The sequence below is a fragment of the Puntigrus tetrazona genome, chromosome 23 (assembly GCF_018831695.1).
Source record: "Puntigrus tetrazona isolate hp1 chromosome 23, ASM1883169v1, whole genome shotgun sequence".
Taxonomy (NCBI): domain Eukaryota; kingdom Metazoa; phylum Chordata; class Actinopteri; order Cypriniformes; family Cyprinidae; genus Puntigrus; species Puntigrus tetrazona.
The window spans coordinates 12,600,901-12,613,280 of NC_056721.1; the positions used below are offsets into that span (position 1 = coordinate 12,600,901).

A 12,380-nucleotide genomic window follows, 5' to 3' on the forward strand; every position below is an offset into this window, starting at 1 on the left:
TTCAAGTAAATGACACGATGCATTTAATTCATTCTCAAACGCATCAAGCTAGGCTGTCGTATAATAAAAAAGCTATTACGTCCGCAGAAGAGAAACTTTGGTTTACTTTGAGGGTGGTGTTTTTACTCCACGACAGTAAGTTACTTTCTGTGTTGTCATTGGTAAGGAGCCTCATTTAGTTTGAGGAGCTGTTAACTATGCTTACATCAAAGGCTTCTAATTAGAGATGTTTGATTGCTTTGTGTCTAGTGGGAAATCAAGAACCTCATTACAGCTAATTGAAGGACTTGATCAAGATAATGCCCCTCCTTTGTAAAAATTTAAATAGAAGCACAATGCTCATACCTCTGTGACTGTGGAGGATGTGCAAATAACTGTACTTATAACGCAACGCGTGATGATTTAAGAAAAGAAAACAAATCCTCTTTCATTTACGGTAAAAACTAAAAATAGCACGTTTCGAGTAATTGCTGTATTTTTACAATTCATAGCCATCTTTCATATTTTAATATATAAACATAAACGTAACAGATGAACCGCGTTAGATTAAAAATAAAATACATTTCCTTACGTCACATTTATTATTAATGACTATATTTCATGATCCACTAAAGTCATACTTTGAACTTTTTTTTAATGAGTTTATGAGGTTTTTCCTGTAGCATTTTCACTGTATTTTTCTATTACAACATCTATTTTTATAACGTGGCTTGTGCTTCGTTTCTCCGTGTGAATAAACAAGAAAAGAAAAGGAAAAAGAAAAGAAAAAAGAGAAACTGCTGAGAGAGAGATGAAAAAATAACCCAGTTTTTCTGAAAAAAAAAAAAAAAAAAGTCTGACCTGCTTCTCTTTGATCACAATACACTGAGGGTTATCTAAATGTCATGTAACCTTTTATAATGTGTATTCGTGCGAGTGCCAAAAACTGACAATGGCTTTCCACAGCAGTATACGGTGCATTAATAATGCTTGTGAACCGCATAATTTATTTATAATTACAAATGTCCCCATTAACACGTGCAATTGCACGGTAAACACCAAATAGTTTTTATACTAACCTAAATATGTAAATAACGCAGCATTAGGTGTTTTTCCCTGTCAGTGATTTGAGATTGCTCGCGGTTACTGAGCGCGCGCGCGAGCGTGAGAGGGAGCGCGAGAGTGTGAGTGTGAGAGTTAATGACTGCGCGCGCACGAGAGAATGAATTCATTCAAATCTGTTGCTCTGCTGAATCTCCGCCCGACGGAGCCCAGAGAGATGCTGCTGCTGCTGCTGTTGCTCCCTTAGAAGGACACCATGAGAAATCACAGACAGAATCGCGACGAGTTACTCAATATTACAGCTTTGTACGGGGGATGACATTACAATAATATTAGGATGGATTACTGACACACTTACGCCACTGACCGATGTTTAACAACGCAAAAGAGATGAGTATAATTACTTTATCTTTGCTCCTCTGTGCTGACCTACTGGATTTCGTTATAGGTAAGTTTTACTTGAATTATGCATGATTTGAGCAGTCAGCTGTTTAGAGAACAGCTGTAAAAGTCACACCGTATTGATATTTCCTCTGCACTTTATGAGTCGCTCCTTGTACAAAATGCATAACCTGTATGTCTTTACTTTATATCTGCTGTACATTTTGGTATATCAGACCGCCTTGGGTCCATCTGCACTATGCGACCTCAGGCTCTTCTGTTCCTTACTATATGAATGCAGTACTGATTGAATGATTTCTAGATTGAGGTGGCTTGTCCTTTAAACTCAGGTGCACTTGTTTAATGATTTTGATGGGTGGTTATTTTGAGGATAAAGCTTAATCTTTTGTTCTGACCCAGTTTTATGAGGGGTTATCCGCACTCTGAAATAATTAAAGGTCATTGATTGCGTTACAGTAGAGCGGCAGGAATATCTACAGTTAAGAGCAAGCAAATATATAATATTATGTAATGAGTATTTTTCATTTGAGGGTAAGTAGAGTTCAATTTTTCTTTCGTAAGCGTGCATAAGAGAGACCGAGCGCTTGTTCTTGACAGGAATCAGTAATTGCAGCCATCAAACTCTTTACTGTAACTCAATAATGTTGCCTAGCATCATGTCATGTCTAATTCTCTTGAGTTGAGCACTTAATGTCACCGGTCAGATCATATTAGAGGTCCAGAGAAATGAGAAATGCATCGTTAGCAATGTTTTATATATATATATATATATATATATATATATATATATATATATATATATATATATATATATATATATATATATATGCAATCACAGATATGTGATTTAAGCCTTACGTGTTTTGCTTTAGCTCTCCCGGTCTTTACAACAGATATCATATTGAAGTTGTATCATAATGCGTTAAGAATGGTTTTTGGACTTAATAAGGTTCACATAATTGGAAGTTACACTGGAGTAAATTATAATGATACCATTGAGTGAAGTTTGTGATTTACTGATTAAGATTGGGGCAAACTAAACGGAAAAAAGAATACGTCACTCAAAACCAACTTGGATTGGATGTTAATGTAAATACGGCGTGAACTAAGAATTATATATGGTTACTTAGCAACCAGTTTAACACAGATGCCTTCTTGTGAGCACACTAGACATCTGTAATACACTCTAACCTTTGATATGCTTTAATGCATGTTTATATAATCAAACAGATTACTAAAATCATCACAGTGGCCCAACTAATCCTTACACATCACCATTAACATTTCTAACCAACTCTGACATTTGACCAGAGATTGATTTTCGGTGATTTCCAAGATCATTGCACTCTACAAAAGGTGCTTAGGTGGCGTGGGACTGCCATAAACCCTCAAAAATTGATATGGTCTCCACTCGCTAAGCCTCCTAAAGGACACTCAGTAAACGACGGCATGAAGAAGTGTGTGCTTGAGGATCACAGGACATTCCCAGTGTCCTGTGCCGCATGTGGGGCAGCCTACAGAATCACTTGGTTGATGGGAGAAAATACCATGGATTAGGGAAAGAAGAAAAACACACACACACACACACACACACACACTGAAAAAAATAATCCATTCACTGACGTCACAGTTAAAAAAGCCAATACGGTAGAGCAGTGGGATTTTGTAGGTCAGTGAATTTGTGACAGATTATAGGCCGATTGCCTCCCACTCTGATGCCTGTGCTCGGTACATGGTGACATGGAACTGCAGCACTCAGCGAGACACGGCTGCTTTTCACGGTTGTTCAAGACGCGAAGACATTTCATGCTTTCTGTCTGATGTTGGTAAAAATTTGAGTAACAATTGTAAACTAAGTCCTTTCGCTTTATTGGGACAGGGATACAGCTCTGGCAGCACGGATGGCTGGAAGACTCGAAAGAGATGAAATATAGCTTTAGATCTTGAAGCATCAAACTGCACAAAGAATCCATCTTTGTGACAGCCATTATGTAATACCGTAATGCGCTGAACAACGTGTGTGTGTGTGTGTGTGTGTGTGTGCAGCATCTTTTCAAATCCATTCTAAACAGATGGGTGTTTGATTTATAGTGAAGCAGTATTGTCTCTTTAGCTTTGTTTTTTCATTTTGTTTGTTTTGTGTTGTTTTACTTACTTCTTATGATTTTCTTTGATTATGCAGTATTTCTTGTGGATATTGCATTGCTTTGTTTTTTGAGTTTATTTTTTGTTCAACTTTGTTTCACTGTTCATTTTACTTTTTGTTCCTTTATATGTAAAGAATATACTTATCTGTTCAAATGGGTAGTATTTTAGTTGATTTTGCGTTGCTTTGTTTTTTTGTTGTTTTTTAGGCTTTGTTTAATTTGCTTCTTTTAATTTTGCTTTTTTTACATTACATTGTGTAGCATTTTTAGTGTGTTTACTTTTTGAGTTTAGTTTTTTGCTTTAGTTTTTATTTGTTTTTCATGTTTACATTTGTTTCTTTATATTTTGTTATTTTGCTGTGCTTTTAGTTTTGTTGAGTTTAGTTTTGCGTGTTTGTTTTTACTTTGTTTCATGTGAATTTGTTTTTTAACCAATTTAACTTACCATATTTAACATTTTTAACCAAGTCTCTTTACATTTGAATGTTGTTTAAATTTGTTTAATTTGATCAGAGGGCTACAATATTACAATACCTAACATGCATGAGAGTCTGGTGCTTTGAAGGTTTTTAGTGATCATATATTTTACCTTGTTTACTTTGTATAATAAGAGAAAAAAAAAAAAAAAAATATATATAGATATAAAAATATATAAATATAAAAATAATATATATAAAGTTGCCTGCAATATAGATCTTGAGTTTTTTTAATTCATGTCATTACAAGCAGAGTTGGTTGAATAAGGGAAAATCAGAGATACCCATCTGTTATTTATAATTTATTAAATTAAATAAAATTAAATATGCACACACAGGATAAAATCTGTTAAATTTTTACGTTTATTTTTATAAAGTAATTTGCTTTGGTTTTCATTGTATTTAGCTTTTTGTTTAAGCTTTTGGTTTGTTTTGTTTTGCCATAGTTGAAAGCAAAAAATCTAAAATTATATAGACTTTGTTTTAAGAACAGTTTTTTTTTTTTCCGCATCAGTGTCATTGCAAGCAGAGTTGGTTGAATAATGGATAATCAGGTATACCTGTCAGGTATGTGCTGATGAAAGTTCTTGCTGTGAGGATATTAAAAATTAATGAAACATAGCACAGAGACATCTTCTTGCGGACTTCTCACAACACCCATTAATATTCGTTTTTGCAATCATGCTTTTTGATCTGAAATATTCACAACTTGGATCAAGAGCTCATTATAAGCTATAATTTCACTGTCATTGCGGTATGACCTCTCTTGGGGGAGGTTTATATTGCGTTCTTCAAAAGCACTCCGTTTTGCTAACTTATGACTTAATGATTTCAGAAACGAGGAAAGCGCTCTAATTTTGCTAGGACCCGTTGCTGGTAATTTGAATGGGATTTTAAAGGAGGGCTGTGCAATTTGAGGATGTAATATAGCGTTCAGAATGTGACACTGCTATCTTTTTCCAGGTTATTTAACAGTCACCATTGAGCCTCTCCCTCCTGTGGTTATGGGGGACACAGTGACTTTGAAGTGCAATTTCAGGACGGATGGGAACTTACGAGAGATTGTGTGGTTTCGGGTAAGCGGCGTCCGAGTTTCATCTTTTCATGTGATACACCTTTTATTTCAGCATCCTGGAAAAAAACCCAGTGTGCTAGTTTCTGTGCCTTTTCCAACTCTTTTAGGTTGCTGTTCTGTTGGCAAACTGACGTTGTGAGATCAGGAGCTGTCAAAAATATGAAAATATATTCAGGATTAAGAGTGAACGGCTCAGTGATTTTAGGACAAGCTGTTTTCATTTTGTCGTCACACAGTGACATAAGTATGGCAGGTTTGATGAGCCAACGGATAAAACATTCAATTAAACACATCAGTATGCCAATACATTTCCATGACGCTTTTAAAAAGACTTTGCAACTTTGCAACATCATTTCGAGCATATCATGTGTTTAATTTAACTACTGGTTTTTCTGCATTCATCCCCCTCCACTAGAAATCATACAAAGGTCACATTCTAATAGTGGTAAAAATGTATAGATGACAAAACATCAAACAATTTTATTTATTTTTCAAAATTAAGCAACTGGCACCAACCGGTAAAAACTCTGCTTTGAATCTAAAACACTTTGACATCAACTGGTTAAAAATGGCTCAGAGAAATCAATCTTTCGGTCTACCAAAGTTTTCTTGCACAGTGAATTTCATACATTTTTAAGATGGCAGCTATAATTATAGCAAATGACCAACATTTAATTGTAAGTATTTTTTTCTCTCAACTTTCTTTTAGCCAGTGCATGATAGTGTATTGTAATTGTTTTCAAAGGTGACGGAAGGTGGAACATCAAAACAGAAAATCTTCACCTACGACGCCATGTACAACACCAATTTTTCTCACATGGAGGACTTTCGCAGACAAGAGGACCTTGTTTACCAGTCAACTGTCAGGTTATAGTTATATCCAGCAGAGCACAGTTTATAGCGGATATTACTTTGCTTTCCTCTCGGCACGCACAGTGCTATTTTTATGACTGCTGTTATGTGTTTAGACAGATTGTTCCTCACTGTTCTTAGGCTCCCTGAGGTTCAGATGGAAGATGATGGACCATATGAATGCCATGTGGGAATCTATGACAGGGCGTCTAGAGAGAAGGTGGTCTTGGCATCTGGGAGCATCACACTTAATGTCATGTGTAGGTTCTAGTTACAAACCATCATACACACATACGTTTCTAAGATAAGGCATTGTATGTGGTCAAAAAATGCGGTCAATTTGCTTAAGTATCTGGCCTGGGTCAACGAAATCCTATATATTCTGTTAATAACTGCCATAGTTCTTCTAAAAAATCTATCCATCTTCTTTTGGGCACATGGAAGAATAACTTTGGACTCAACTGACGTTCATTGTATGGACAAAAATATATTCTACAAAAGAAAGAGGTTTGGAACAACGTGAGAAACAGAAAAATATGACAGAATTCTCATTTTTGTGTCAACTGTTTCTGTGACCCGAGAAAAGAAAAAAAAACATTTCAGTGCACTTTTCTGTTATTTGAAAGGATTCTTTGTAAATGTAATAATGATAATGGAAAATGGAAAATGAATAGTATAACGGTGTGTATATCTTTTCAAACCCAGAACAATATTCTAAATTCTCAGTCTCTTTCTTAATTGTTTGTGCAAGTATCTACATGCCCATGAAGCCTGGGAATATTCAGCAAGCCTGGGGTATTCATGCAATTTCCTTCTGCATGCACTTGTAAATTAATATGTTTCGTTACGGATGTAATACTCCGTGAAAAGAGAGATACGAGCTAGAGTTCATTTAATGGCAGCTAAGAAATCATCAGAAAGATTTCACATGGCTTACTGACTTAAAACAAGAGATTTTGCTATTGTGATATAAATCTCGCCTACTAATGCACTTTGCTTATAAACTGAAAGCTCATTAAATGAGGATCTCCTGGCTTGCGGTCTGAAGCACAAAAGTGCCCTTGAGGAAAAGATACTAATAATTACTTTGAATGCTGCACTGTCATCTCTGCTTATCTCTTTGGATTGCTGGTGTAAAGCTATTGATTTATAATGAGTTTTCAATGTCTTTGTTTTTCTCAGCTCCACCAAAATCAATATCTGTTGAAGCAGCAAATCAGCCAGCTCGATTCAGTCGCTACGAGGCTCAAAATTTCACGCTTGTTTGCATTGTAACTGGAGGAAAACCTGCCCCCGTGGTTAGTAGAAGAATTAAAAACAAGCTCCAATTTAAAACCCAAATAATGACGGACGTGTACAATGAAGAGGTTATTTAAATGGAAATGTGTTCTTTTGCCGTTTAGTTGTAACTTTTCGTAATTATGTCTTCACCAAACTCAGGTGTACTTCAAGAGGGATGGGGAACTTATTGAAGTCCATCCTTTTGTGTCTGCTGAGAAAGTGGAAAACAGAGGCTTGCTCGCCGCATTGGATAACCAGCCGCTTATCAGTCGAGAACTGGATGATACAAAAGTGCAGAAGTCTCTCTCTTTCCTGGGCCCTTACAGTGAGCCGGTGCGTCTGGATAAGGACCGGCCCCAGCGCAGCTACACGTCTGGGGCCCCCGGGCAGGAGGAAGCCAGTCCCACCACAGAAGTCATCCCAGAGACTGTGATCAGCCGAGAGTTTCCCCGCTGGGTGCTGAGCTCAAGCCCCATGTATTATTTCAATCATACGCAGTCTGAGCTTCATGACGGGACCTTGGAGGTCCAAGCTATGCTGACCTGGCACTTGAACCCACAGCTGGACAATGAGGCTCTGTTCACCTGTGAAGTCAAGCACCCCGCTCTTTCCATGCCCATGAAGGCAGAGGTTACGCTCTGTGAGTCAAACTCTACATACGTTACTGAATACAGTTAAATACAGTCTAAAGGCCCGTTCACGCCAAGGACGATAACTATAAATATAACGATAAAAATATAGGGTCCACATCACAGCCTTAACGAAAAGGCACAGAAAAACAATAGCATTGGAATCACTTTCAGAATGATTTTTCTAGCTGATAAACAAGAAAAAAGAGATTTCATCCACAGATTTCATGTTGGTGTGAATGGGCTTTAAGTATGTTTATTATGGTCTAACAATATATATATTTTTTTCATTTCATATGTTTAGATTACTTTTAATATCAACATTTACTTAATCTTCAAATTTAGCAATGTCATCTTTGAATCAAAATGAATATACATTTTTCATATAAAAAATGTAACTATATATTAGATTAGAATTAATTGAATATATAATAATATTTTCTTAATTTTACCAAATTATACTAAACCTTACTGATTGTTTACACAGGGTATAACAACTTGGGAATGAATATAATACAAAATGGGAATAATTCAATCTTTTTTGTACAGTTTTGTGATTCCCCCCCCACCTTGTTACACTCCAGGACCTTGAGTCTGTCTCCTCTGACATAATGACAACAATTTTATTTCTCACTGTTTACAAGCTGCTCCAAAAGGCCCGAAACACTCTCTGGCACCAAGCAGAGCGAAAGTGGGAGACACGGTTCGCATCAAAGTGGAAGGATTCCAAATGGGGCCCAAAGCGGTACAATCACTGAAAGAAGAAATGTTTCTAGCATATAATAAAGTGGTGCAAAATAATTATTTGGAAACAATGCAACTTAACAGTAGTTTTTTTTGTCTAAACAGAATATGCCTACTCTAATTTGAATGCATGGCAACAGCAATAGCTAATGTTTTACATTATAAAGTCTACCAATGTCTTTCAGAAATGTTGAACTAAAAAATTAAGTTGCTTTTGATGATTTATAGTGTACCTTAAATGTCTTCGAGAGCTTCTTTTGAAAACTGTTTAATATTCTCTTCGGGTACAAAATATATGAGCAAATGAATACTGCCAGTGGTGTTTAGCAAATGTATATAAATGATTAAAAAGAGTCTCCCTAGCAACTCCTCATGAATATTTTAGCTTTGTTTGTAATGTTTCACACCCGAATGGCGAAAAATATCAACTATATACTCTGCAGGGTATAAACACGGTCAGGGTTTAAGCGTTTAATGAATATTTGGGTTTTCTGGTTGTGCTACAGAATAAAGTGTTTCCAGAGCCTCTGTTCACATGGACACGTGTGGGAGGACCTCTGCTGGATGGAAGCGAAGAGAGATTTGGGAAAGTACTGGTTCTGGAAAGAGTCCCAGCCGAGCTCAACGGATCCATGTATCGCTGCACGGTCCAAAACCCGTTGGGATCTACCAACACTCACACCCGCCTGATAGTATTCGGTCAGTATACTAGAAGACGCACCGCACACGATTCCAGTGGTCTGTAGCCAACACTCCGATGCCTCATACTGTTCGGTTTCTACCTAAGCTGCGTCTGCTTGACAATGCTGGATCCACATCTGACGCTCAGAGCCACTTGTCTTTATCCAGCACTTGCATTCATTAAAAATCTTCAGACCATTCCCAAACATCCTTATTTCTCACAGTATTTTGTTTTTACTCAGTAATTAAATGCCCCATACTGTTTAGTGAGATGTAATCACAGTAAGCTATTTATTTTCAAAAGACATCACAGCGTTTGATCAGCAGGCGAAAAAAAGTGTATGGTGCGTTTTTGATAACGGCATGCATAACCATTTCTGGACTTAAAGTTGCACTCGGTAATGTTGTTTATCATTGACATGTTTTCTTTTTTGAAGTGCCTATTTACGCAGAGGCTATTTAAACTAATTCCACCAATGTGTGATTGGGGCAGTCGACACTACAAAAGATGCTTGACAAAAATCAAGGCCAATAGCAAAGATCGACCTGGGATCAAATCCATATTTTCCTCTTTTTAAATCTTGAATCACATCGGAAAGGCATTTATTTTCAATAAAAAATTAAGGACAAAATAGGGTTAGGTTAGGTGTCCCGGTAAGGTGGGCATCCATTTAATAATTTGAAATAAAGTGATCATTTACAATCAATACGTTATTATTGCGTAATTTTTTTGCATTACAATACTGAGGTGCAGATAACTGACCTGCAATACGTAGTATTTTTATTGTTATTTTAACAGCGTAAATATAATCTATAGCTATTTGCACTTATTCTAAATCGCATTTCGCTAAAAATGCTGCTGTTTTCATTTAATGTAAATAGAACTCATTTCTATTTACATTAGCGTAAATAGCGTCCACCTCTATTTGCACTTAGTGTAAATATCATCAATTCCTAAGAAAATATTCTTTTTTCACTTAACCTAAATAGCATCTATTAGGCTACAAAGGAACCATGAAGTGCTAAAATGCTAACTTTTTCAGCACTATGGCTAAAGGCAAATAGAGCACTATAAAGTGAATGTCCAGAACATCAGCAAGTTCAACATCAAGAAACTACCAAAGGCACCTTCAAGGTTGCATATTGCTATGCTTTTTAATCTCTATGTTTTAGGTGTTTTAATTGATAACGCTTACAGTTTAACTCAAGCTTACTTTTTTTTTTTTTTTTTTTCAGAAAATCCCAGGATCAAGAAGGAGACTACAAACCTGAAATGTAAGGCACAAAAACATCCTACACACGACACATCCGACAGCATTGCAGACGAGCTCTCACCATCACCTTTAAATACTTTTCAGTTGGCGATTCTGCTGGAGACGTGCTCGGGCCCTCACTGATGCTGCTGCTGTTGTCATTGACTCTGGAGCTAACATGAACGCTATGGGATGCGCTTCCCACTAGTACCCTCTCTGATACTCTGTCAGCTCCTCTGCCGTCTCTCTCGCTGTCCAGCAGCTACGCTATAATCCAGGACTGAGATTGCTGCAGAGAAATGTGTGCTCGGAATGAGAACGATAAGCTCAACCCTCCCTGACCACTCCAGCCATGTGACAACGGTTCAGCTCAGTTTGTTCCGCACCTGTTTTGTCACAATACTGTGACATATTCATGCTTTGACTTCATTTTCTACATTGTATTTGTGCACAGCTGTGTTGCAGGAAAGGATTAGAGTCAAGTGGAATGGGACGGCCCACATAGCCTACAGATAATCCTGGACATACATTACAGCTTTCATCATTCTAAACAGCTTATTGTAATGTCATTTCATTAATGTTGTTCTTTATATCCGAGCTGTTGAGTGCAAAATCACTTTCTAGATTTCATGGCCGAGGCTATTGAATGTTGTGAATGAGATTCACCTACTGCATTTGACCTCTAGATGACGGTATAGATCTTCAGACCGAATACCCTTTTTTGATGCCTAAAATGTCCATAGACCCTCTCGGATGGTGTGCGCTGAGAAGTTCCTCAAGCAGTTATGTAATGCATCATAGCGCAACGTCATTATCTCTGCAGTGAACAAGGTGTTGCTACACGTGATACAGAATAATTAAAGGCAACCTTTGAAATTAATTGCAATTCTTTTCTTCTGTTTGCACAAAATGCAGGCTAAATTGTGGTGCGACAGTTTACAAAGGCCTATTAGTTATTATAAAATAATAAGATTAACGCAACACCCCAGTAAGGAAATAAAGAGCTGAGCACGTGGGTGACCTGAGTTGTGACGTTTGGAAGGGGCGTGTATGCCCACGCGAAATATGGCGGTAAACAATGAGCGATGTGAAATTATTTGGGGGCACAAACACAAGTGCAGTATTAAATTCTGGATAAGGCATGTTTGAAGCCGCTGTAAAACATATGTGTGTGTGTGTGTGTGTGTGTGTGTGTGTGTGTGTGTGTGTGTGTATTTAAATAAATACTACAAAAACAAAAAAATAAAAAAAAAAAAAATATATATATATATATATATATATATATATATATATATATATATATATATATATATATATATTTTTTTTTTTTTTTTTTTGTAGTATTTAAATAAAATCATTAAAGACCATAAAACTACTTGAAGTATATACATAAAGGACGCATTTGGATTCTTGCTATATTAACCCTTTTCAGTCACTAAAATAGATTTAGGCACGATGCCGTTTTTTAGTCACTGAGTCAGAGCGCCATTAAATTGCACATATTGTAAACAGCCTAAATGCCGCGTGAAAACGTCTGATGATGTTTGAAAGTAGGTTGACAAAACAGATGCACATTAGCCTACTAATGAGTCTCACAGCAGTTCGCGCGATGAGCCCCTTTAAGTCTTTAACAGCGATCAGCATGACTTCGGGTATAATGAGAGGATAACCGCGTAGCATAAATTATGAATGTTTCGCTAATTATCCCTCGATCTTCGAACGACACTTGAGTTGCGTCCCGCCTCTCGCGTTAAAGCGTACGAAGAGTTCTCCATCCACGGGATGCATGTTATTAGAGA

At 36.9% G+C, this 12,380-nt stretch overlaps 1 protein-coding gene across 1 annotated transcript; it reads left to right on the forward strand.

Annotated features, from left to right (window-relative positions):
- The first annotated feature begins 1,233 nt into the window (after nt 1-1,233).
- Nucleotides 1,234-11,461, forward strand: igsf21b (immunoglobin superfamily, member 21b). Its single transcript, XM_043224142.1, has 10 exons — nt 1,234-1,489; nt 5,030-5,142; nt 5,887-6,008; nt 6,135-6,253; nt 7,176-7,291; nt 7,434-7,914; nt 8,548-8,648; nt 9,154-9,346; nt 10,565-10,603; nt 10,687-11,461. The coding sequence occupies exons 1-10, from the start codon at nt 1,411-1,413 to the stop codon at nt 10,761-10,763; spliced, it is 1,440 nt and encodes a 479-aa protein (XP_043080077.1). The 5' UTR covers nt 1,234-1,410; the 3' UTR covers nt 10,764-11,461.
- Nucleotides 11,462-12,380: the final 919 nt, after the last annotated feature.